This window comes from Pteropus medius, unplaced genomic scaffold (assembly GCF_902729225.1).
Source record: "Pteropus medius unplaced genomic scaffold, Ma_sr-lr_union100, whole genome shotgun sequence".
Lineage (NCBI taxonomy): Eukaryota > Metazoa > Chordata > Mammalia > Chiroptera > Pteropodidae > Pteropus > Pteropus medius.
In genome coordinates this window covers 9,461,036-9,488,546 of record NW_024349224.1, presented here as the reverse complement: position 1 = coordinate 9,488,546, position 27,511 = coordinate 9,461,036, and the positions used below count along the sequence as shown (strand labels likewise).

General features: G+C 42.3%; 2 protein-coding genes across 7 annotated transcripts in view; one reads left to right on the top strand and one right to left on the bottom strand.

Annotated features, from left to right (window-relative positions):
- Positions 1-948, bottom strand: part of WDR59 (WD repeat domain 59) — a 66,131-nt gene extending 65,183 nt beyond the window's left edge. Inside the window, exon 1 of one of the 3 annotated variants that reach the window (XR_005656900.1) lies at positions 769-948. Coding sequence is in view for 1 of the 3 variants with exons in the window: in XM_039881072.1 (XP_039737006.1) it covers positions 769-822 (54 nt within the window). In the remaining 2 variants the exon portion in view is untranslated. The remainder of the gene's footprint in view (positions 1-768) is intronic. The other 2 variants (XM_039881072.1, XM_039881073.1) reach the window with 2 other exon arrangements.
- An 8,232-nt stretch (positions 949-9,180) lies between these two features.
- The window catches only part of ZNRF1 (zinc and ring finger 1), a 91,276-nt gene continuing 72,945 nt past the window's right edge, over positions 9,181-27,511 (top strand). For 3 of the 4 annotated variants that reach the window (XM_039881069.1, XM_039881071.1, XM_039881070.1), the window contains exon 1: positions 9,181-10,235. In XM_039881069.1, coding sequence (XP_039737003.1) covers positions 9,812-10,235 — 424 coding nt within the window. In that variant the 5' untranslated portion in view covers positions 9,181-9,811. The remainder of the gene's footprint in view (positions 10,236-27,511) is intronic. The other variant, XM_039881068.1, reaches the window with a different exon arrangement.

Below are 27,511 nucleotides of genomic sequence, written 5' to 3'. Positions count from 1 at the left end.
AAAATGGGAAAAATCCCTAGTAAGCGATAATGTTCCTTGAGGCTTACCATGTGCCTGCCACTATGCACCACATTCTAAATGTATGACCTCATAAACTTCTCAGGCCAACTCTATGAGATAGATACGATTCGCACTTTCTTACATACAGGTGAGCAAACAGATGAGCAGAGTGATGACAAGCTAGGGGCTGAGCCGGGATTCGAACCCAGGTAATATGTGCAGTGTACACTCCTATTAACTCACTGTACGAGATTTTCCACTATTCTAGCATTAGCAACCACTTAAAAGCTTAGGCTCTGAAACAGGGTTTTGTTTTGTTTTGATCGAATCCACCCCAAGATCCTGTGAGGAAGGGTAAAGCCCACACAGTTAAGGCTTAGAGAAGTTCTGCGACTTGCCCAAAGTCACTAAGCGCGACCACTGGCCTCGAAGAGCTAACACCCCCTCTCTCACCACCCGGGTTGGGAGCCTCCCCTCAGCGTTCACTCGCACGCAATCACTGAGCTTCAGTGTCCCAAGACAGATTTCCCTCCCCTTACTTCCATGGGGAACCCCAAAACCCTGTCGGTGCCCGCCCCAACCGCCTCCAGTGGTCCTCAAGGCTCCCACGCGCCCGCTCGGGTCTGACAGCTCCAAGCCACCCTCTTGTCCATCTCCCCAGTCCCGGCCCGGGGGGGTGGGGATCGGCGCGAGTCGGACTTGGCAGAGTGGGGGAAGGGAACCCGGGAGGGCGCATGCCCAGAAGGCTCCATCTGGCCCCCAGCTTACCTGGGAGTCGCGGAACTCCACCACGACATTCTCGCTGCTCCATCGCGCCGCCATCTCCCACACCCGCCGGCCCGATTCTCAGGACCGCGTGTTCCCAGCCCCTAAACCCACGATCCAGGTTTCGGTGAGCCACACGCAGCCCACGAACGAGCCCAGCCACGCCCCGTTCCCCCTTCCGCTGGACCACAAGCCATTGGCTGACCCTATCACCGGATCCGCCCCCTCTTCCAGGCTCCTCCAATCTTCCCTCACGCTAACTGAGACACTCACGCTCCTCGCGTCTGCAAACACACGCCCCCTGCCGCAAGCTGTGCCGGGAGTTGTAGTCCACGGTCGAGTAGCACGTGGGAAACACAGGGAGAGCTAGTGGATTAAGGTTTGGCGTGCTGTTCTCCGTGTCTCCTCGCTGGTATCCCCGACAAGGCCCAGGATGTATACAAATAAAAACCCAACATTACTGCAAACCAAAGGTTACCTCTTCCCCTGAGGTCTGCGACAAACGCATTGAAAAGTCTGAAGGTGCGATTTGTTTCGTGCTGTACTGCAGCGCCCGCCGCTGTCTAGGGACTCCAGGGGTTCTCCACGACTCTTTCGAGGGGTTTCTGAAGGCAAAACAATTTTGCTAATCATACTAAGACGTTTGCCTTTTTCACCTTCTCTCATCAATATACAGAGGCGTTTTCCAGAAGCTATATGGTATATGTTGTAGCATACTGAACAGGAGAAGCAGATGTGAGAATCCAACGGTTTTCTATTAAGCCCAACAAAGAGATTTATTTGCCACTTTTCCCACTAAAATTTTTTGTTTTGTAATTTCGTCTACAAAATGTATTATTAACATTAATGTGCATTCATTAAGTAAAATCACAAATATATTTTTAATTCTCAGTTTTAATGTCTAATAATTAGTATATATAGCCCACATAAAAGTTGGTGGGAAGGGCGGGTCGTTAATAAGTTTTAAGAGTGTAAAGGGGTCCTGAAAAAGTTTGAGAACTGCTGTGATAGCATGACGAGTGGTGATTAGGTTCTCTTTTGTCCCGTTCTCTCAAACCCAGGCTTAGCTGACTTAGCTTCAATTTCTTTGTAGAAGGGAAAATGACCTACTTCATTCACCTGGTTGTTGTAAAGAGTTAAGCATAGGGCCTGTTGTCAATATCACTATTTCTATGTGTGAGTCCTTGTATGAAATGGTAAGAGGAATGTCATTCCCTTCCCTCCTGGAGTGTTGGATGTAATGAGGAAGATGAACTTATCAACAGGGTGACTAATTCACCCCATGAAACCCTTCAGACCAGACAAACTGGGACAGTTGATCACTGTACAATAAGTATATACTTGACAGAATGAATTGGGTTTTATAAAAGACTTGCAAGCAATATGCCAGGAGAAGACACCTAAATGTAGGACCTGACATAGCATCTTGAAGGAAGTGACATTTAAGTTTTTCAGTATACTATTAGGATTTTGGTAGAGTACACAATCAAAAAAGTACCTCGGCATTAAAAATGTGAACAAAGACCCCAAAGTGTGAAGAGAAGGACGTGTCCCAAAGATACAAAGCAGTAACCCCAATTAACACAGAAACTGCTTTCTTTCCTTCAAAATACACATCACAATTTATAATTCAATATTTTTTAGTTTATTTAATATTTTTAAGCTTTGGGAGGACAGGGACCAGGTCTGCTTTATTTAGCCCTGCATGATACTGCATATACAAAGCACTCCACAAATATTTGTGCAATCAGTGAATGTGAAAAGCACATAAAGTCAGGCCTTTGTGAAACCAAAAGTATTTTCTGAAACTATTCAAGGTCTTAACTTGCAATTCTTTACACCCAGAAGGGAATTCAGAATGACCACTCATTCTCCTTAAAATCTCTTTGCTTTCTTTCCCATCTACCTATCAGTTATTTTCACATACTGCAGCTCTGGCTTCCACCCTCCTGTGTTGGCCTTTCTTCCCACCTCCTACTTTTCTCCCAATTCTTCATCATAAAAGACCAAAGGCTACTCTGGATTCAAGGGCCTCACCTCGGCTCAGAGGGCCAGAAAGAGGGAAAACTTTAAGCCAGGTTCAAGGCCCGGGAGAAGGAAAGATAAAGAATACTTTCTATGTGTGCTCATGCATCACATAGGAACGTACTGTTGACATAAGAAACATCCAAACCTGTAAAGAATTTCTATAAGATTTTATTTGAGCCAAAGTGACAATTGCCGGGAAGCAAGATCTCAAATGAAATGGAGAATGACAGTTTGGCAGTTTCTTCCATGCATTTATAACTAAGGAAGATTACCTGGAGGTGGGAGAAAGCAAGGTGAAGATTTAGATTATAGGACAGTTAACAAGATTATTTGCTCTCTTGAAGGAGGTTACCCTTATTCTAACCTAAACGCAAATAAACAATGGACAGGGCTTGCTGGAGGCAAAGATAAAACTTTTACTAAAAAAAGTTATAGGCCTGGGGCATGACTGCCCTCCATGACCTGCCCAGTTAGGAATTTATGATCAGGTCACCCTGTGAGATTACTTTCCCTTGAACCCCCACCCCCCCTTTTTTTTTTGTCTACAATATGAATTAACTCATCTAACACACCATATTCTTATTTATTTATTTATTTATTTATTTATTTATTTATTTATTTATTTATTTGCCTGTTGCCTGGGATGTCGTGAGTACACAATAAAGATCCAGCTCTTGCCTGAGAATTTCAACAACCCTCCCCTACTCCCACCTCTTTAGTTCATGTTTGTCTCGTTCTCAAAATCTGCTTGTCATGGTTCGTAGGCACAGAAAGTACTTTTGATTTCAAGTCCTTGGTGCTCTGTGTTCTCTCAATGTTTTCTTTCTTAAATGTGAAAAGAGCCCAGTAGAATTTTTGAGAGAGAGAGCGTGAGCACCTTTCCGAATGCCTCCTTAGGTCCTTCCTTTCTGTTTCCCACCCACACTGTCACCATGAAAGAGTGGGGACTCTGGAGCTAAATCTAGAGCTTTCTGGCTGCTGTTTCATTGCTGTGCACCTCTGAGATCCACACATGAATATCCTGTCTGAATCAGAGACCAGGGACCGTTAGGAGTCCCTTGTCAAATAGACCTCAACTTGCTGACCAGGCCACAAAACCCTTATCACCAAACAATGTCTTTTCAGAAGGTCACTTGCTAGGAAGGCAGGATACGTGGCCAACCAAGAAATCCAGGGTTTTGGCTGGCTCTTATCAGCAACTAGCCTTGCAAGTTTGAACAGAACCTTTTATCTTTCTAGTCTTCTGTTTCCTCTTCTACACACTGTGGAGTTTGCTGACCCCTCCATCCTTTACATCTTGGAATCCTGCCTTGAGCCCCACTGGTAATTTTCCTCTCTTAATCAGTCAACAAATATTTGTGAACATGCCCATATGCTCAGGCACCTTACTAGGTGCATTTGATTGCCCATTACTCTGGTTTCTCTGTAAGTTTTCTTTTTTCAAGAAAAACGACAAAAATATAAAGAGCTCTGAGAGCTCTGGGAGGAAGCTTCTTACTGGGAGACACTTGTCTACCCACAGGGGTGGGAGTGGGGTGTCTCCCTCTAAAGCCCTCTCCACCCTCTTCACTCTCTGGCTCATGGAAACAGAGAGGAGGCCATAGGTTTCCCAAGGCTCCTCAGAGTAACCCTAACATTTTCCCCTTTTTCTGAACGCTTCAAGTCCCAGACCTACATTCTTCTGGAGATGTTTAAAATGGGCTTTGTAGCATTGTTATGCACTCATGTTTGCAGGTTTTGGTGACACCGACTTTATCAGCTCTTTCTGCTGACTGTTCTGGTAGGTGGGTCAGTGCTTTAATTACCCTGTGTCACAGCCAGAGAGCCAGGAAGCAGTTCACCCAGGGTCAGTGAGAGCATGAAGATATGAAGATAAAATAAATAAATAAAACAAGATGCCCAAATCTAGCTGGGGCCATTTCTGCATGTGATATCCTTGCACTGAGAAGTCCAAAATGAGTTGATACCTCCCCAGACCCATTTACTTTAAACCAAGAACCCACAAGAGAAACTTGGAGCAAAACACATATGGGACTCTTCATGTAACAAATGACAAATTGAAGCTAACCTGGGGCTGCAGGTCTCTGTGGATGCCTGTCTCTATGCCTCCAGTCTCTCTAGGATGTAGAGGATAGAATCAAGCTACTGAATAAAGGATTTTGTATCTTAGTATTTGAATTTCAGAGGGGAAATTGTCATGTGATTAAGTACACGAGGAGATAACAATGGCATTGTCTAAGAAAGGATGACATTCAGGGTCCCTCAGGACACCTAAACTGTCATCACATTTGCCGAGAGGAGAGAGGCTTCACCTTTGCAGTTCAGGTCCTCAGCTGTTCAGTGGTGCCAGATGTGAGAGATTGGCTTATGATAACCATTAGACTGGAATATAAAACAGAAGGGCAAATTATTAATTTACAAAAAGAAATACAGCTGTTAAGCAGATCCCATTGGAGAGCACACAGAGAAAATGAAATTGTCACCCTAAAATTCCTTGGTCAGCCTGTTCAATATAAAGCTGTACTCCTATCAGCTGTGTGACTTTTTAGTGTACATGTGGCATATACTTTATATATACCTCTGTCTCTCTACCTACCTACCTACCTTTCTGTAAATTTACATGGCTCAAACACAAATACAGAAAGGCATATAATGAAATGAAATATTTCTTATCCATCCCATCACCCAACTCTCCAGTTACGACTGCCTACTCCCCAGGGGACTACACTATGTTGTTTCATGTTTCCATCCTGTATATTTATGAATATATAAGCTAAGAAAAATATAGATCTTTATTTGGACAGGAGGCAAGTTTCTGAATTTTTCAAGTCTTGGCATGTTCAGTATTCATTAATCATTGGTCATTATTCTTTTTAATGATAATGATGTTGATAAACCTTTCCATAGCTCTCCATCCCCTCAGGATATGGTCCATGGCTCCTAGGACCCTCTTTTCTGCCCTAAGGACCAGCTTCATCTTTGGCTCCCATTTCCTTTCATGGCAATTCTACTTTATCCTTCAGTTCTTTAAAGACGCCATGTTATCCAGGCCTTTGAACACGCTGTTCCCTTTGCTTGGGACATTCTTCTCTTCCTGAAACACATTCTCCCCTCCCACCCCATCCTCTGGCTAATCTCCAATTCATCTTTTAGTGTGTTTAACGGAAAACCACAGGCCTAAAATGGCATCACTCCTGCTGAAAGCTTATGATACCAAACCTAAATACCTGATTCTAATTGTAGTTTCAACCTCTCCCAGAAGCGTAATCTCAATCAATCAGTCTGGAATTTCCTGAACACCACCAGTGTGGTATCTGCCTGATAAGACCCCCTGCCTTCCCCAAAGAGAAGGTGTTCTTGCCTAAATAATCCACTCATCGAATTTCTTAGTCCCACCCTCTCTCTGCCTATAAATATCTTTCATTTTGTACAATTCATGGCAGTGCCCTTCTAGTTGCTAGATGGGATGCTGCCCAATTCATGAATTGCTTAAGAAAGCCAATTAGATCTTCGAATTTATTTGGTTGTATTTTGTTTTTTAACAAGGTCTTGGCTCAGAATCGCTGTGTTTGTGCCTGTCTCCTTTCATCAGCACCACGTTCTTTCACATTCATGGTACTTTTATTCTCATAGCACTTAGTCAGTCATTCATTTGTTTGCCAAATATTTATCTAGTGCCAATCGCATGCCAGGCGTTGTTCTAGGCTCATCTACCACACTGTATTGTGGCTGCCTGCTTCAATGCTTCATATATCTTTGTGTGTATATGTACATATATATACACACACTCATATTTCACTGTAATTCACATACCATAAATTCACCCTTTTAAGTGTATAATTCAGCAGTTGTTAGTATATTCACAAGTTTGCACCACCATCACCATTATCTAATTCCAGAACATTTCACCACTCCAAAAAGAAACCATCAGCAGTCATTCTCCATTTTCCCCTCCCTCCAGGCCCTGGCAATGATTAACATTTCTATCTCAATGGATTTGCCCTTTCTGGACATTTCGTATAACTGGAATCACACAATATGTAGTCTTTTGTGGATTGGCTTATTTTACTCAGCACAATGTTTTCAAGGTTCACGCATGCTGTAGCATGTATCAACACTTGATTTCTTTTTATGTCTGAATAATAGTCCATCGTATGGATATACCATATGTGCTTTATCCATCATCAGCTAATGAACATTTGGGTTGCTTCCGCTTTTTAGCTGTTTTGAATAACACTGTGAATATTCATATATAAGTTTTTCTGTGGACATACATTTTCATGTCTTTCGGAAATATGCCTAGGAATGGAACTGTTGGGTCATATGATCTCTAATTTTTTTGAGGAATTGCCAGACTGTTTTCCACAGCAGGTGTACCATTTTACATTCCCACCAGCATTTAAAAGGGTTCCAAAAACATGTCGCCAACACTTGTTATTGTTCTCTTTGATTTAGCCATCCTAGTGGGTATGATGTGATTCTTCTGAAGCTCTATGAGAACAAGGACTTATTCTGTCTGGCTCATCGCTGTATCCCAGAACCCAGTGCAGTGCCTGGCATTTATTAGATATTCAAATTTTGTTCAATACACTAAAAAAAGTATTGAATTAATAGGTAAATCAGAAGCTAGTTAGATGGTTATAATATTTATCATGTATTTATCTCCCCAACAGAGATCTGTCAAAGGATCCAGTATTCTTTTTTCTGCTCAGTACTGAACTAGACCTTTTCTGTTACCATGGTCATTCTTCAGGGAGGAAATTGGGTTAAATTCAAGCTTTCTTGTTTTTCTTCGGATCACTCTTTTGGATCCTTAGGTGTGCACAGATTCATCATTTAGGCACTTACAGATAATTTCTTGGGTATTGGAACATTTTGTTTTTTCCTGTGCTCATTTCTCCTGCAGAACTCTTGACTTCCTTCTGCAAGGCTTTTTCTCACTCCCAAGCACTCCGTGCTCGCATAAAGCCTTCTTCCTGTTTCTTTCCAAGCTGCTCACACTGGGGCAATCAATACCTGTGACAGACCAGCTCTTCTTTGGGGGGTTTTCATTTAATATTTCTCTACACCTTTGTTGACATAAAAAACATCCAAACCCATAGAGAATTTTTATGAGTTTATTTGAGCCAAACTGATGACAATTGTCAGGAAGCAAGATCTCGCATGCTCCAGAGAATGATAGTTTTAAAGTTTCTTTTATACATTTGGAATTAAGTGGGGAACATAAGGAAGATTGCCCAGAGGTGGGAGAAAGCAGGGTTTAGGATAGTTAACAAGATTTTATGTTCCCTTGAATGTAGTTATATGCCTCTTCAGGGGGTCTGAAAACAAGCCTTTTACTGAAAAAGTTATATGCCTGGGTGTGACTACTCACCATGACCTGCCCAGTTAGGAATTTATGATCAGATCACCCTGTGAGGTTACGTACCATTAGATTTATTACAGAACCCCTTTTTCATTCACACTGTTTTGGCTTCTTGATTTGAAAGTCAGTTAGGCCAAGGACTGGGTGATGCTCATAGCCAGCACTCAGTACTTGAAAAATAGTGAATGAATGAATGAATGAATGAATGAGAATATGTGAGAGGGACATATTGCAAAATGCAGATTTAGTCGATAAACATTTACTGAGTACCCACTGTATCTCAAGCCCTGTGGTGCAAGCCAGAATAAAAAGTAAATAAAACAGGGGACCCACGTTGGTCTAGGGAGTTTCTAAAATCACTGGTTTTAGCTGCATTATTCCATTTTCAAGGCTCTTTTCACCTTTTATCCTACAACTAATGATTTATTTTCAGGATCACTTTTTAGCTAAGGTATGTATCTACTCATTTGCTTAAGCCTCAGATAGGAAGTTCTGATCTACTGTCAGCAAAATCCTGAGTCACAAGTGCCCCAGTGCGCTGTTGACCCCCAAACAGCTAAAAATCTCCCAAATGCTAAGCTTCCAGATCTTAGGGGTACTTGGATGGGGAACCTCCGAAAGAACGGACAGCGCATCCACCAGAGGGTGCTGTAGGGGCAAATTTGTGGCAGGAGGTGAGCTTGACCAGTGACCCTCTGAGCCAGGTGTTCTGAGTAATCTTCAGTCTTACGTTTCCTTCCCACCCCTTTGATCCATCGCCGCCCCTCCCCCACAAGTGATTCCCCTGAATTATTAGTCACTTTCAGGGACTTAAAGAGTGCTTGCTTTGAAAAACGCGTTGCTTCTGTTCCTGACGCCCCGTGCCTCAGGCCACTAAGCCTACTGGCCCGCGGGAGCTGGGTGGCTGGGTGGGGGCCTCCCGGGCATCAGCAGCTGGACGCCGCAGGGGCCGCGAAGGGGTTAAGCCGGCGGGGGGGAGGGGGAGGGGGCGCGGGCCGCGCCTGCGCTCTGCCGCCCTCCATTGTCTCCACGGCGGCGAGGAGCGCCGGCGAGCGCAGCCCGGGACCCAGCGGGGCTGTGCGGCTGGCCGGGTTGGCGGCGGCTGGAGCGAGAGCACGACGCAACGCGCCCGGGGCTTCCCGAGCTCCGCCTGGCCGCCCAGCGCCGCAGCTCGCCCGAGGCCTGGAGGGGCCCGGGCCGACGTCCATGGTCGCGGCGTCCTGAGGCTGGGGACGCACCCGGCGCCCCCAACCCTTCTCTGCCTCCTTCCGTCGGGCGGGCGGCCTCCTTCGGCGCCTCCCCGCGCTCGCCCGCCGCCTCCCTCCCTCCTTCCCTGCGGCTCCCCCGGCTTTCGGGAGCCCGGGGGCGGCCTGTGGCGCGCAGATCCCGCGCCGGACTGCGCCTCTTTGGACCTTGAGGGGAAACATGCGTTTGGCTTGGATCGTTTTAAATTCTTAGTTTGGGATCCCCGCCCGCCTGCCTCTTCCGCCTCGCGGATTTTCTTTTCTTTTTCTTTTTTTTTTCTTTTTTCCCTCCCGGTCTCCTTTTTGACTCCTTCCTCCTTTATGCTCGCCCAACCCTCTCCCCGCTGCTAAGAAGTGGGGGGGAGGGTCTCGGCCTCCAGGTTCCCGCCCCACCGGGGCCCCGGCGAGCATGGGAGGCAAGCAGAGCACGGCGGCCCGTTCCCGGGGCCCCTTCCCGGGAGTCTCTACGGATGACAGCGCCGTGCCCCCGCCAGGAGGGGCGCCCCACTTTGGGCACTACCGGGCGGGTGGCGGAGCCATGGGTCTTCGCAGCCGTTCGGTCAGCTCGGTGGCAGGCATGGGCATGGACCCCAGCACGGCCGGAGGGGTGCCCTTTGGCCTCTACACTCCCGCCTCCCGGGGGACCGGCGACTCGGAGAGGGCGCCGGGCGGCGGAGGGTCCGCGTCTGAGTCCACCTATGCTCACGGCAATGGTTACCAGGAGACGGGCGGCGGTCACCATAGAGACGGGATGCTCTACCTGGGCTCCCGAGCCTCGCTGGCGGATGCTCTACCTCTGCACATCGCACCCAGGTGGTTCAGCTCGCACAGTGGTGAGTCCGCGCGGGTGGTGGAAACCTCGGAGGGTGGTGCGCAGCGCAGGGCGTATCTGGGCGCCCCAAACCTTGGTGCGCGTGCGAGGGTTTGGATGTGGAGTGTACGACCTGGAATTGTCTGTCTTACCTTGGTTCTTCAAGCCAAGGGAATAACGAGATAACGACCCTCTAAAAAAGAGGCTTTCTGCGAGGCTGCAGAGCCGGGCGTTTGAGGACTCAGGCGTTGGTTCACTTGTGGATGGGCAGAGTGAAACCTGCCTATTGAAGTCCCACTTATTGGCATCAGCGTCTTCAGAGAAGAGGTCTGGCCAGGCTTATAGCAAGTGGGCCTTGGCGCTTCCTTTCTGTCACTGCAGCATCGTGCCTTCCCCAGCTCTTCAGAGAGATCCAATTTGACCAAGCAGTGTCTCCCAAACAAAGAGAGTGAAAAGAAATAAAATTGGGGGCAAGTGGTGGTTGGATTAGGGCTCTCGCTCTTGCTGGGAGAGAGAGGCGCTCAATTTTGCCACCCTGCTGGAGATCTGTTTGAATTGTTTAAAATGGAGCAGCCAGCAGGCTGCTGGCATAGACAGGTGTGGCCTGCTGAGTGGAGGGCCCAGCCCGGGAGCCTCTCCCCAAGGCTTGGAAGGACTAGGGCTCTGGTCACCTGTGCTGCATGCAGCAGGCTTGACTCAGTGACTCTCACATCCCTCCATCTTTTTTCTTCCCCTCCATGCTAAGTGCTTGTTCTTCCAGATAACCTGTATCTTTTTGTAATTGAGAGGTGGGATTTTATTGCCAGGCTGTTGGTACATTACAGGGGAAGATGAGGATTCAAAGAATCTGGATGAATTCATGTTGTGAACTTCTGGTGACAGGCCAGCAAAAAGCTGGAGGAGGATTTCCCAGGCTCTGACTGGCAGGAGCTTCTGGAGGAAAACAGGTCTGTCTGCTCAGCTAACCTGAGAAGCCAGGTTAGGCTTCTAGAAAATTGGTCAAAAGGGGTGTGGGGCCACTATTTGTTAATTAGCTTTTATTTCTGTAAACAGTCTGGATTTTTTTTTTATCAATTCTATAAACTTTAATTTGTGAAATAATTTTTTGGGCAGGGGCAGGTAGATAGTGGCATTTCAGGTAATACTTGAAAGTGGCTTTTGAATTGCAAGGATAGTATTTTAATCCCTGAGCAGGCCTCTAGATATCATTGGTGATTCTCAGACCTGTATCAGACTCTACCCTGATGAGATGCAAGATGTGACTGTCTTTGGAACTTTTAGACATTTGATGAGCTTTAGACATTTTAAAATAAATAATCTTTCTTATAAAATTTGGTATAAAAGAGGCAGCTGTATTTGCGAGATGACTGCGGTTAAATTTTTAAAAGATCTGTCATTAGAAACTGAGAAGCACTATCAGAAGGTTCTCTAAAATCACAGAATTTTGTGTGTTGCAAAACAAATGTAATCTCATAGAGGTTTGTTTGGGGGAGTTCCCGGTTTGTTAAAATCTCTTGCCTGTCTCTTATTAGAAATTTTATTTTTTCTTATTCCACCACCAGGTTCCATGCTGGAGTTGTGAGCTTACTGTTTGTTTCCAAACTTTCCGATTCTTCAGCAGTGAAACTATAGTTTAATTTTTTTCTCCTTCATCCAACTGTGGTAAGGGTAGGAAGTACTGAACCATGGGAATACAGGGAAAGTTAATATTAATCCCTTAAGGGATTAATATTAAAGCATGTGTTGGGGGCTGCTATTAATATTTTGGGTAATAACATTCTTTATAGGATCCTCCTGCCCTTTTGCAAGATATTCAACATAGCAGGCCCTGCCCATTAAATGTCCCCACAAATGCTCTTGGTGGGAGAGAAGGGGGACCACCCTGGTTGAGATCCACTGCTTTAAGAATATGTTCTTTTATTCAAATAAAGTACTTAGTTTGTCCTGTGCAGTTCATTTGAGATGAACCTTCACCTTTCTGCTTTTCTGCAATGGTGGTTCTATCTCCCCTTCCGGAACAGGCCAAGAGGTCTTCCTTCCAGGTCATGCATCCCTTTCCTCTAAGAAGAGAAACTCATTTCTATTTTGGAGCCTTTGAGTAACGCCTGAGCAGTGTCTGCTTTTGTGTTGTAAAGGTAGAGGGTAAAGATTTTGGTGTACAGTTGACTGGATGCCTGGAAGTTGATGCTATGGTCTTGCATGTGTTTTCAGGGTGCTTTGGAACTCTTGGGCACAGAAAATAGTTGTCAGTAAAATAAGTGGGGGAGTTTAGTGTGAAAGAGGCTTCCTCAAAGGGAGCAAGCTGATGTTGTATCGGGAGGAAGAATCCTGGGGTTCCAGGTCCTCTGAGTAGCTGTGACCTTGGGTGAAACTCCTCCTCTCTTGAGCCTCATCTTTGCTATTTTAAAAATAGATGTGTAATCCTCGGCAGCCAGCCTGTAAAGGTTGTTTCCCAACTCCTGCGAGGATACTCAGCAGTCCCATTTGCCTTCTCTTGGTTCCTGCACGGGCACGGTCTGTGACCCTGGCGCGCCCTGTTCCCTGTGCCTGGAATGCTTTTCCTGTCATTCTGTACATGGGTAGCTCTTTCTGATCCCTTAGGGTTCAACTTAAATTTCTCCTCAGAAGACCACTCTTAAAAATTGGCTCCTTCCTGTTCATCTCTCCAGTCACCTGTTACCTTAAAAGCACTTATACTTTATAAGTATTTTATTTATCCATTTGTTTTTTCTCTTTAATTCGACTAAATTTTAAGCTCCATGAGATCGGGATTGTGCTTCTTGATCACTGCTGTAACTCTTGTACTGTATGTGCCTGGCACAAATATTTGTTGAGTGAATGAATGAATTTCAATGTCTTGTGTCCATCGTCTCATTCAATCATCACTATAACTCTACAAGGTAAGACTTTTTATTCCCATTTTACAGGTGAGGAAACTGAGGTTTGGGGGGAGATTAAGGAACCTACACAAGTGAGCTGGAATTGGAATGCACGTTGTCCAGAGTCGGAACCTGGGCTCTTAATCATTACGCTCTGCTGCCTCCCATCATGCCACTGGCCTGTGAGTCAGAGGATGAGGCTTATCTCCTGGTTGGGCTACTAATTAACTACCTGCCTGGTGGTCTTGGGCAAGTGAGTCATTTAGCCTCAGAGTCACCATTTCTTCACCTGTAAGATAGAAATAATACCCGATCGGCTTATCTTGCTGGGTCTCCTGAGACAGTGTTCACAAAAGCCAAATAACATACAAATGAAAAGTGGCGTTCCTATAGGGACGTTTCTCCTGTAGTTCTCTGCCTTATTTTGTCTTCTCAGAATTTGCTGAGCAGAAAGATTTAGAACTATGTGAACTATTTCCCCAAAATGGAAGATAATGCTCTCTACTGAAATCTGACCTACACTGATGGGCCATTCTTAATAATAACAAACGCCATTGAGAAGAACTGCTTTATGGAAGTGGAGTTAGAGTGTCCCTTCCTTTCTACGTTAAAATGGAAGTTTTGCTGGAAGGTGTTTAACTCTTGGTAGCATCCTGTTTATCTCAGGATATGGATTTTCTAGATGTGGGGGGAAAAAACATAGCGGATCCACCATGTTGGAAGGAAGAGGTTGCCTGTTTTCTGGGTCCTACTATAAAATGGCTGGTCATTGAGAGTTTCACTCCAACTTGTTAATCATATGTCTATATACACATGAATATTCAGAAAAATCTGTTGTCACCAAGCCATCAACCGGGGCTGATAGAATGTGACTTTTCATAAGTCTTTAAACATGCTAGCCCGGATATCTCGTGGGTTTTATTTTGCTGCCACTCTAGGGTTCTTAAGTGATTTAATTTTCTCTATTCTTAAATAATTAGGGAGAGTTGCCATCTCCATTGGAGTAGATCAGAAAACCTCTTTGTGCCTCACCACAGGTGTGCTAGAGGTAATGGTCCTTTACATGGTTTCTGAAGAAGGAAAGGCATTTTGTGGTCTCCGGAGAGCATGATGGGTCCCCGGCACTGCAGAATTCTATCCTTAATGGGGACTTTTTTTTTTTAAGCAGAGTTTTTAGTTCTCTAAAAACTACGAGGGCTTATTTTCTATAAAATAAAAAAAGTTCCCTCCAGGAGGAGGTAACCAGGAAAAGGTCACAGTTAACTCTTCCTCAGTGGGGTTTGAAGGTGTTGCAAGAAACAGTGGTTTCAGTCTTAAAGTGTTTGTTTTATGGGATGTGTACATTTTGCCACTAAGCAAAGACACACCTCAAAGATGCCATAAGGAACGCTCTGAGCCAGGCCACTCTTAACCAAAGAAATGCAACTCTAGTACCTTTTGGGCAAAGGAACATGCTTTATATTTTACAAATGTGATATTCAACCCAAGCTTATTGGGCATTAACCTTTTAGTACACCCAGTTGAAAAATTAAACTTCAATTTTGACCGTTTCAAAATTGGAAAAAACTTAATAGGGAAGTAGTAGTAACTTAAATGGGTCTTGTTCTTACTTACCCTTAAATAGGGGTGTTTTTCATGACAATGGATAACTGAGGTTGTGGTACCAGAATCCTGAACTTAACCCAAAACCTAAATCTTAATCCCAGTCTTTTAGAATGATGGGTGAGTATAAATTTCCATCTGTCTCCTTTCCAAGCCTTTCTCATGGTCTATTCTGAATCAAGGTTCCTAATAATTACTGTGGGTATAGGTTTGAGGATGAGAAGGGGCTTTATAGACCCAGCAGATTTTACTTCTGAATCTTAATCTTCCCATAAGCACACAGGTTTATCCTTGAATCCAGCAGTTTGGTTCCTGATTTTGATAATGTTGAATGGGTAAAGGGTGATGACTAACCTGGAGACCAGCCCTCAAGTATGAAGCAAATGAACCAAGTTTAATCTTAAAACAGCAGCTGGGGTACTTTCTAGACTGATGAGGCTGTTTACATTGAAATCTCCCAGGAGTTGTTAGAATCGAGAGTATCGCCTTCCTCTGTTGGGAATACAGAGGAGGGGGGGAATTCACAGGGTCCCTGTAAATACCGAGTTAGAGGAGGCCTGGTAAGGATTTATAGTGAACTCTTGGATCTATAATAAGGCAAATACAAAGAAGAGCTCTCTTGATTTCTGTGAATGGTTGGGAGGGTTTTCGAATTGACTCTGCCCAGTATTCCCTAGGGGGTTGGTTAACAATGCAGATGACCACACTCCTGGAATTCAGTAGAGCTAAGGAGAGACCTAAGAGTCTGAATTTGTCACAAATGATTCTGAAAATGTAGTCAGAAGACTATCTCTTTCCGAACCTCAACTCCACAATGGATGTAGCCTTTCTCTCCCCACGCAGAGAAAGAGTTCTGAACGCTTTTTTGGTGCATTCATTAGTAGTATTTTCAATATTACTAAACCAGGCAGATATTTCCTAACCAGGATCCAAAGAAATCTTTTAATTTGCTTCCAAAGGGTAGGTTCACCCAGCAAGAGCATTGTTTATTATTCAATGGTTTTCATTTGCATGGAGCTAAGCATTTTTCTCCTATAGATAGGATTGAGCCAGTCTGCTTTGATTCTTGAGAATTGAAGTTGCTCCAGACAAAAGTTAATTGTGGCAATGGCCCCTTTCCTTCTGTGCTGTCTTCCCCCTCCCTGATTTTTCTTCTAAGGCACAGTTGCCTTTGGCCGCTTATACTACAGAAAGGCTTACTCAGTTATATCCTCTTTTATACATCCTCGGCCAGCAGCCTGACAAGTCAAGCTCTTCGGATGAATCCAGATTTGAAATGGACAAAATACCTCTATTTCCTGTTTTCTTACTGACCCAACAGTATGACTTTTTGTGTACGTGTGTGGAATCTGTTGAGCTAAGACATTCATTTCTTCAACTGGTATTTATCGAGGGCCTCCAGTATACTAAGACCTGTGCTAGGTACCGGGAGTATACATTTATTACAGGGGTGATTTACATTAACATTGCTTTGTTCTGTTGATGTAAGACCATCCAAACCTGTAGAGAATTTTTTATAAAAATTTATTTGAGCCAAACAAGATATGCCTAGAAGCAAGAGCCCAACAGACTGAGATAAATGCTTCCAAGAAATGACAGTTTGCAGCTTCTTTTTTATTCATTTGGAATTAGGGAACTAAGGAAGATTACATGAAGGTGGGAGAAAGCTCGGTAGGGATTGGATTACAGGATAGTTAACAAGATTTTGTGCTCTCTTGAGGGTGGCCAGCTGTAGAAGGAGGGGTGTGAAGAGAGGCGTTTCAGAGGTGTGGTAACCTAGATGCACAGAAACAATGGACAGAGCTAGCTTAAGGCAAAGATAAGCCTTTTACTAAAAAGGTTACATGCCTGGGGCGTGACTACCCCCCATGACCTGCCCAGTTAGGAATTTATGATCAGGGCACTCAGAGCTTACTTTCTGTAAAACTCCTGTTTTGTCCACATTGCTAAGAATCCTTATGTCCTCACTCCTTAAGAAAGTCAATATTGTAGCTTGTGGAAGATTTTACCTTCATCAGTTCCTCTGTACAATAAACAAGGGCAGGGATTTGTCCATACAGCTGCTAAGTGGATGGTATTTCCTCTCTACTTGTCACTCACACTGTTCATTCTTTCCTAAACCCTAGTTCTGGGCTGGGGCAAGTGATCCTTTCTTCGTGGTTTCAGTCAGGTGCCTTATATAAGAAATTCCTTATATGTCCCAATACAAGTGGTCCTCTATTTCCTCAGTGAGAATATATACATATATAAAACTTTTCCAAACTCTTCATGTGTATCTTTGACTTAGTATCTGTCATCCCTAGAGCCACTTTTCTTTCTAGTCATTGAGCACTGTTTTATAGAGGCATGATCCACCACTTCTGTAATCTGTCTCTGTAAAATTGATCCCCAGCCACAAATACCCATAAGGAACTGTAAAGAGCAGTTTTCCTCCTTGGTCTTGTAAGTGTGTGTCTCTGAGCACCACGACGTTGACACTTTAGTGTTGTTTTAAGTAATTTTTAAAGCCTTGTTTATGACACTGGTGACTGAGATGTCATTTCTCCCTGGAGTAATTATTAAATCTGTATTACATTTGAGTGTTTTTTTGCTCAAAGAATTTAAAAGAATGCTCCATGCTAAGAGACTTTCTGCAGACTTTGGCTTTAAGATGGTACCTTGATTTCTGAAGGACAATTGTTGGAGACGCCTCACCTTACATTAAGAATATGCAGTCATCTCGATCTTAGTGAATCGGGCTTGTCATAACATGGCTTCAGATTTCTCATTGATAGTACCTGTAGCCCTCGAAGTATAGTTAAAATAAGCCATGCTTCACAAAGGGCTGTTCTGAAATTAGTCACCTCTGTCCTGTACATTATTTTTTTTAAAGTCAGTGTTTATTTGTTAACATGTGGGAGAAACTTAAATCTGGAATTACCCAGATGATCTGGGATAGAGGTAGGCGGAGAACCCAAGACCCTAGACCCCAGGCAACGGTTTGGTCATTTTGCCCACATTTTTCAGCTCTTTGGAGATCATTTCATTTGTTTCCTTCAAATAACCTTTTTCCCTGTTGAGAAGGTGCTTTTCATTAGAGCTATTAGAATTCTTTTGTCCTGGTGGCTGCCCAGGTTCTCTGGGAATCCCACAAAGGTTTGAGAGAATCCTTGGGATTCCAACCTAAACCCATGAGGTACTTGGTCTACCATAAAAACAAATTAACTTTCCGTAATTTTGTTCTATTTCAATCACTTACACTTTGAGTGCTCTCTAATGTATGCTATCATCTAAGTCAGCTTTTCGAGGGAACTTTTTATAATATCAGCTGTTGTAATAAGCATCACTGAATACCTATATATAAACCACGTTATTAAATTTCCTCAATCCTGGTCAGATATGGCAAAATCATTCATACCATTACAGCCCGTTGCCCTGGAGAACTATGGCAAGTCTAAGACCTGTGATGAAGGCTGGCTGGCATAGTAGCTGCCTTCCGTCTTAATATCTTATGAGCCCAGTCATGTTGGCTGTGTTTAATTGATCCATTTCCTACCTCCTCTCTCAGCCGAGAGGTCAAATGCAACATAAAAAGACAGTGAATCTAAGCATTTCCAGTATTTTGAGGTATAGGAATCTCCTATGAAGTGGCAGACCTTTGAGAAATAGTATTGTGAGCTGTTCTGTGTTTGCTGTGGCTTTGGAAAACCTTTGGATTCTTCTGAAAATCTGTTTGAAAAAAAAAATCTTTTTAATGAAACAGTGTGAGTCACAAAGCAGCCACTCCTGCTCATAATAGCATTTCTCACCAGGGGAATTTTTGGTAGCTGTTAGGGGAGGGATTTGAGTAGGTTGTGGATGATAAATCCCTTGGTGGAACATAACCAGAGGCTGCCATATCAGAACTCTGGTGCTTTCCGTGCTGACAGCAAACCCTGAATTCAAAGTGCAGGACAGCAGAATAGACGGGGGGAGGCCTGTGCTTAGTGAATTGCCTCAGTAGCGTGACCAATGAGATTCAGCACTCAAACACAGTTCGTTAAAACACCATTGTCGTATAATAGGATCATGAAACAGGCCTTGGGTCAGAGGGCCGAGGCCATTTAGAGGAAAAGCATCATATTTCTGGATTAAGCGATGGCTGGGGACCCTAATGATGAGAATTTAAAAGTCATGAGTGTGCCTTCTGTTTCCATATTGTGAAGTGGTGGCATAGCACTTGGCGCTGGACGTGGGACTGCCTTACAGAGAGGATTCATTCAAGGTCATCTGTACTCTCAAGATTTTAGGTCTAATAAAGCACTTAGGATGACACCCAAAGAGAACACATCACCCCATCAGTCTCTTTGTAGGATGGTGAGAAAGGAAATGTTAGAGATACTAAGAGTTTAGAACAAGCCAGGATCATGATATTAACATCCAAAATATCTGTCCTGACAACCTCTCTGCCTGCCCAAACCTGGGTTTTCACTGTGGCCAATCAGTGACTTACAGTTCTCCGTCCTTGTGTCTGAGCCATTGTCTTATGTAAGCTACAGACAAAGTCTGAAAGTTTATGACAACTGTGTTAAGATTTGCCTGCTTTCAGGAAGTCCTCGCTGACTCTACTCCGCTGTTTCCTAGCTTTGTACTTTTCTTCAAAGTCTCTTAGCATTTCCAAGTCTCCAGAGCTCAATAAAGAGGAACAGGAAGTCGGCGTTTGATGCCTAAGAGCCAGCAATAACTAATAAAAAGGCACTATCACAGAAATGGGGGGGCCGGTTTCTGGGCCTTGAAGGTGTCAGGCCTGTAGGAATATAGAGACGTCCTCCGAAGATGACTTTAGCTAACTCTTTCAAACAAGGAAAAAGCAATAAGAACCTCTGTTCTGAGAGGTCGAATTTTCTTAGGTTATATAGTAGAGGTTTAACGTTTTTAATTGATGGCATAATTACAAAGTATCTATTGCCTGAGGCGTTTACAGCACTTAAAGAAAAAGTGATTATCACTTTTACGAAAAAGCAGGAATTATTTCCCTACTTCTTTTCCGTGAGGGGCCTCAGGATATGTCCTGTCTTGGGATCCAGGCTGGAGCCTGACCCTTTCTTTGCCTCTCCATTCCCTTTTATTTGTCGATCTCTATTAAAGTTTCGGTGCTGCGGCTGCAAAATGGGAAAGTCACAGGGGTTTGTGCTCTTTCAATTTTGGTTTCGCCTGCACGTTTCAGGAAATCAAATAGTTCTGTGACTCTGAATAGAAGCTCCGGTTCTTGGAATCTTTTCGAAAAAATGAATTGTTTTAGGCATTCAAAAGAGAAAAACGTACTTTAAAGATTATTAATAACCTTTTATTAATAAATAAAACATTACATATTTAATTGTATGTACCCTGCCCAATTTCCATTTTCCTCTTTCCCTCCCCAAAGGTAACCGCTGCCCTGACTATACAAAACTGTATTCATTAAATTTATGTAAACTCTATCATAATGTCTCTATCCTTTCATATCGGGATATGTATATACTCAAAATGAGTCTATAACTACTTATTGTTCTAACACACTGATCTTCACTGCTGTACTCTGTTGTGTGAGTGTACGACAGATATCACCATCTATGGGTCCCTTGTCTTATCATTGGCTGTTAAAATTATTTTCAGTTGCTTTGAGAATTTTTTTGTTTCCTTGCATACTTGAATGAGAATTTTTCTAGGGTGTATCCTTAGTTATGAAGTAGCTGAGTCCTAGTGTGTGTGTGTGTGTGTGTGTGACCTTTTTTATAATTAAAAAATTTTTCAATTACAGTTGGCATATATTATATTAGTTTTAGGTATACGACACAGTGATTACACATTTCTATAACTTAAGATTTGATCACTCTGAGAAATCTAATACCCATCTGACACCGTATATATTTATTACAATATTATTGACTGTATTCTTCATGCTATGCTTTACATCCCCATGACTATTTTGTAACTACCAATTTGTACTTTTTAACCCCTTCCCCTTTTTTACCCATTCCCACAAAACCCTCCCATCTGGCAGTCATCAAAATGTTCTTTGCATCTATGAGTTTGTTTCTCTTTTGTTTATTTATTTCATTCTTTAGATTCCACATGTAAGTGAAATCATGGCATTTGTCTTTTTCTGACTTACTCCATACAGCACAATACCTCTAAGTCCATTCATATTGTTGCAGATGGCAAGATTTCATTCTTTTTGTTATGACTGGGTAATATTTCATATGTACCACCTCTGTCCAGTCATTCATCCATTGATAGACACCCAGGTTGCCTCCATATCTTGGCTATTGTAAATAATGCTGCAGTGAACACATGAATTCACACATCAAAGTAGTGTTTTGGGTTTCTTTGGATAAATACCCAGAAATGGGATTACTGGGACCTTCTTTGTCTCTTGTTACAGCCTTTGTTTTAAAGTCTATTTTGTTTGGTATAAGTATTGCTACCCCAGCTTTCGTTTTTTTGTTTGTTTGTTTGTTTGTTTCACGAAGTATCTTTTTCCATCTCTTTACTTTGTGTCTTTCGATCTGATGCGAGTCTCTATAGGCCATTTATGTGAGAGTCTTGTTTTATTATCCATTCAGCTTCCCTATGTCTTTTGATCGGACCATTTAATCCATTTATATTTAAAGTAATTGTTGATATGTGGTTATTGCCATTTTATTCATATTTATTATTATTTTTTCTTCTTAAAGAAGTCCCTTTGCCATTTCTTGTAATACTGGTTCGGTGTTGATGAACTTTAGCTTTTTCTCGTCTGGGAAGCTCTTTATCTGTCCTTTGATTCTGGGTAGAGTAATCTTGGTTGTAGGTCCTTGATTTTCATCACTTTGATTGTTTTGTGCCAATCCCTCTGGACTGCAAAGTTTCTGTGGAGAAATCAGCTGACAGTCTATGGGAGCTCCCTTACAGGTAACTTGACTGCTCTTCTCTTGCTGCTTTTAAGATTATCTTTGTCTTTAACCTTTGGCATTTTAATTGTGATGTGTCTTGGCGCGGGCCTCTTTGGGTTCATTTTGTTTGAGACTCTGGTACTTTCTGGACTTGTATGTTTTCTTCACCAGGTTAGGGAGGTTTTCACTCGTTATTTCTTGAAATAGGTTTTCAATTCCTTGCTCTCTCTTCTCCTCCTGGTATTCCTATGATATGAATGTTGATACACTTGATATTGTCCCAGAGGCCCCTTAAACTGTCCTCATTTTTTGGATCTTTTTTTCTTGTTACTGTTCTGATTGGGTGTTTTCTGCTACCTTATCTTCTAAATCGCTAATTCAGTCCTCTGCTTCATCTAATCTACTGTTAATTTCTCCCAAGGTAGTTACTGTAATCTTCATTTCTGACTGGTTCTTTTTATGTTTTCTGTCTCTTTGTTAAAGTTCTCACTGAGTTCATCTACTCTTCCCCTAAAGTCATTGAGCATCCTTATAACAAGTGTTTTGAACTCTGCAACTAGTAGATCGCTTGTCTCCATTTCGTTTAGTTCTTCTTCTGAAGCTTTGTTCTGTTCTTTCATTTGGAACATATTTCTTCATCTCACCATTTTCGCTGCCTCCCTGTGTTTGTTTCTATGTATTAGGTAGGGCTCCTAAGTCTCCTGGTCTTAGTAGAGGGGCCTTATGTAGTAGATGGTACAGTTTTCCCTGGTCATCTGAGCTGGGTGCTCCATGTATGTCCCTTGTTTGGGTTTTGTGTGCACTCCTTGGTTGCACGTCGGTGGGACGGATTGACGCTTGGGCTAATTGGTTGTGAGGACTGGCCAGTGACCATAATGGAAAAGTACAGGTCAAGCCAGATGCTGCTTGTTTAGGTTATGTGAACCTTTGAGAGATTTTAAGAAAGTCTGCAGCAAGAGTCAAGACACTGCTGTTTGTATGGAAAAGCCACTGGAAGTAGCTTGGGTGGGCCCACAAGTTAGATGGTAGGGGGCAGGGTGGGGCGGGGACTGGTCTCAGGGAATCCCCAGGGCTGGGCAAGCAGAGTTAGCAAGGTTGATAGAAACTCAGATATGGCTGCTGCCTGTATTTGCATGCTGGGAGGGGCAAAGGCTCAACAAAGAAACAATGGATTCTGCCAGCACTTCTCTCTGAGAGAAAGCTGCCCATCCAGCCCTGGCCCTGAAGCCAGACAATTCACTTCCTCTCCATAAGTCCTCAACACCTTTCATGCTGCTGCCCCAACTCTGGAGCTCAGAGTGAATGAGTCCATCAGCGAGTAAGTTTGTGTGTGGGCCCTTTAAGAGGACTGCCTGGGACTCCAGGCACCCTCTTTCTCACTCGGCCACAATCTCCGCTGGTTTTCACAGCCAGAAGTTGTAGAGACTTCTTTGGCCAGCACTGGAACCCTGGGCATGGACCCTTCGCTATTCCAGAGGGATCTCCATAGACCAGCATATCCCTCCTGATTTTCAACGCCACACACCAGTGTGGGACCAGCCTGTTCCACGTCTCCGCCCCTCCTACAAGTCTCAAGGTGGCCCCCTCTCTGTGTCCTCAGTTGCAGAACATCTGTTCAAATAGACTTCAAGCAATTCTTATTCATAGTTGTTCTGTAGTTTAGTAGAAATTTTGATGATGTGTTTGTGAGAGGAGGCAAGCACAGCACTTACATACTCCACCATCTTGATGGGAAATCAACCCCACTAATTCAACTCTTAATTAAATATCATGCAGTAGATCTTCAATGTGCTTGTACCAATTTACACTCTCCAAATAGCATATTTTCACTTGTTCCCTGTCCTTGCCCAAACTCGATGATGTAGTTTAATTTTTTCAAACTCTTGTAGGTTTAAAATGGCATATCATTGTGATGTTATTGTTTATATATTTGATATATGTTTACATATAATTAATATATTAATATTGTACATGTAATCTCATGTTTCCTCTTCTGTGAAATGCTTGCTCATGTCTTTCACCCATGTTTATATTAGATGATTCATCTTTTTCTTACTAGTTTGTATAAATTTGTGTTTTTGTTTTGTTTGGTTTCCAGACAATAATTCTTTGTCATATGTAATGCAGGTGTATTTCTCCCAGTTTGTGGGTGATCTCTTTATTCTCTGTGATTTCTTATGGTAAACAATTTTAATGTAATTGAATATTCTAGTGTTTTCTCTTATGGCTTGTATATTTTGTGTCTTAAGGCAGATTTTCTTTCCCTGAGTTTATAAAGGTATAATTTTATATTTTCTTCAAAAATTTTTTAAGTTTTCCCTTTCATATTTAAGTCTTTAATCTGCAGAGGAGTAAATTGTTTGAATGGGGTAAGATAAGGACGTATTTTCCTTTTCCCGTATGAATAACAACTCTCCCAGCGGCAAGTGAGGAACGTAAGGTCTTTTCCTGCTGATTTATTTGCAAAGCCACCTCTATTATATATCAGGTTTCCTTCCAGGCATGGATTTGTTCCTGGGCTTTTCCTTCCCTTACATTGGTCAATGTGTCCATCCTTGTGCTAATACTTTCTTAATTACTGTAGTTTTGTCTTGCTGTGTGGAAGGGCAAATCCTTTCATCTTGTTGTTTATTTTTCAAAGCTCTGTTGTCTAAATGAAACTTTCTAGGAGACAAATAAGGGAATTCAGATAGAATCAACAAAATGAAGTACAAAGTACCAGGAACTGCTCTGTTTATAGCTGGCATCCTTAATGACAGGACATCTGGCAAACTGACCCTAATGGGCAGTTTCAAGTTTTTTCCCCTAATATATTGCACAAACAAAACATTTTCCTATGTCTTTGAATTACAAACAGCAGAATAAATAGTTTTGTGTGTTAGAGACAACAACAATAAAAACAACGAAAACTGGTTAGCTATTTTTGGCACTTTTTGCTTCCATATGAATTTTAGAAACAGCTTTGTCAACTTCTGTAGGGGGAAAAAAACTGTTAGGCTATTTATTGGAATTATATTGAATTTCTCAATTTCCATCTATATAAAATTGAGTCTTTCCATGAACCTGATGGGAATGGAGTTACAGATATAAGAGTAGAATTTTTTAAATGTTTTTAAAAACTTTAAAGTAATTTCGGGTTTACAGAAAAGTTGCAAAATTTGTACAGATATTGAGTATTGATCACTCAGAATCCTCAAATGTTATTAGAAAGACATAGTAATGGAATGTCCATTTAGTTCTTAACTCTGCAAAGCAGCTTAAGGTCTTAAATGAAGTCTCTGAAGTCTGGTCTGAGGAATCTACACTGCCCTGCTCCTGGGAGTGGGAAAGCTACATGATCTTAAAAGCGATATGGTGTGTGATGAAGTGGCGAGACATAAGAATGAGATCTACTTTCGAGACATAAGAATGAGATCTACTTTCATCAGAGTTGGCTCGTATCCTTATGTGAACTAAAGTATAAAGTAGATTCAGTCCCAACCCCTGCTTCCAAAGTTTGTGCTCTGATACTTTCTGTTGAAAGAGTGGCTTCTTGCCCTTTAATTGAGGTTCTTCTCACAGCTGTAGGCTGGAGTGCTCAGGTCAAGTTGGCTTCCATATGACATGAGAGTGGAGGCTAGGCTTAGCTGAGTCAGAGGTGCTGTCGAGGGAAGAATGGGATACCCACCTCTTGGGAGAGGCAGTGTTGGGTAGTGGTTCAGGTTGCAGGCTCAGAGCCAGACTGCCTTAGATTTGAATCCCAGTGTTGCCGATTTTTAGTTTTGGAACTTTGGGCAAGTGACTTGACCTTGTGCTTTAATTGCTTTACCTCTAATATGGGGCTAATCATAATTATACCTATTATATGGGAGTGTCTTATGAATTAAATGACTTTTGTAGGCGTAGCCACATCACTCAAAACAATGCCTAGCAGATAGTAAATGATCAGTTAATGTAGCCCTCTTATTATTTAATGTGTTTGGTGAAAGCTTTGAAATTTTTTAAAGATCTTGAATCCCTTTTGTTAGATTTATCACTAGGTACCTTACAGTTATTTGGTTATTACTGTAAATAGTAGCTGTCAAAAAAAGTTTTATAATAGTTTTAGCTCTCTTGTTCAGCATTATTATTGGACCCTTTAGGTCTAATAGTTTTAATGGGCAAACATTTATAGAGAAAATCCAAGAGAATCAAATCTGCAAGAAATGACTGTTTTCTCTTTGGATCATCAACCTATGTGTCACTTCTCTTTCTTTAAGATTGCTGACTAGTTCCTCTAGTAAAACATGCATATGAAACTGTAATCATGGGCATCCTTGTTTTCCTCCTATTAAAGGGAATGCTTCTTGCATTGGAACTGTTGTGTATGTTTTTGGTAGTTATTTTTAATTCTCTTCTGTTAATCTGTTAAATTAAGTATCACGAATGGCTGTTTTATCAAAAATTTCCCTTGCATTTGTTCAGATGGTCTTTCTCCTTTTCTTTGTTAGTGAAGTGAATTATATTAATAGATTTTTGTAATATTAAACTACCCTTATATTTTCTTAAATGAACCCTACTTAGTTGTGATGTATTTTTTTATACATTGCTAGGTTTAATATGTTAATATTCTACCTGGGATTTCTATATATATGTTATGAATTTCCACTCATAATTTTATTTTCATACTGTCTTTCTTTTGTTATTAAAATTAATGGAGCCCTTTAAGAGGAGTTTAGGAATAGATAGAAGCTCATTCTTTTCTGGCATATTAGAATTCTGGCTGCAAACAGATGGCACACTCAGGTAATTGAATTGAACTTAATTGAAGAGACAGTATACAAAGATGTGGGGAAGATTAAAGGAGCTTATAGTGGATGGGTGAAGCACCCGGAGACTGGCCACAGTGGGAACTATCACCACTCCTAGATCTGGAGTTCACAGGGAGAGAACCTCGTGAGAACCGTATGTAGTAGCCCCAGGAGATGTCCCACAGAATGGCAGACTTACATAGAAAAATGAAACCACTGCCGTACCATGCAAGGCACAGAGAGAGCCAAGTAATAAGTGCCCCAACCTCTCTGCCATCTTGTCCTCCAGCCTCCAGCTGGTGCTTCCCATTGGCCGGCCAAACCCAACCGAAGTTTAGGAGGCAAGGGAACCATATTCAGACTTGTTAGCCTGTAGAACACAGAGCAGAGAGAAAAGTGGATCTGGAGGAAACAGAGACAGACACAGGAAATATCTGTACTTGAATGCTTGGTAGAACTTGCTTGTAAAATTCCCCTGTAAAACTATCTGGGCCTGCGACTTTTTTTTTTTTTTTCCAGTGAATTAATTTTTATCTAATGATTCAAGTTCGTCAATGTTATTGGTCTATGTCGGTTTTCTATTATGTCAGTTTTGATATGGCATATATTTCAAGGCAAGCTCTGTGTTTATATTATGTCCCCATTTTCATTCCTAATACTATTTGTATGTTTTCTTTTTATTTTCGATTACTCTTACCAGTGTTCTAGTTGATTATGTATTCCCCTAGATCAAGCTTCTCAGTTGTGTTGTCCAAATCTTTCATATCTTACTAAATTTTGATGTTCTTGATCTACCAATTCCTGGAAGAATTGTTAAAATCTCTCTATGACTGTGGATTTGCTAACTTCTCTTTATAATTTTGTCAACTTTTGCTATATGTAATATGAAGCCCTCTTAAGCGCATAGTTATTTAGAATTATTTATATCTTCTTGGAGAGAGCATCTTTATCCCTAGTGGTACTTTCCCTTGGTCTATTTTGTTTGATATCAATGCCAGCTTTCTTTTCGTAATTATGTGCCTGGTGTCTTTTCCTATCCTTTTACTTTCAATCCCTGTCTTGAAATCTTAGATGTCTCCTGTAAATGACAGTTGGATGTTTTTTTCCTATCCTAATCTGAGACTTCCTTTTAATTGGCAAGTTTAATCGATTTTAAAAGTACCGTGATTATATCTT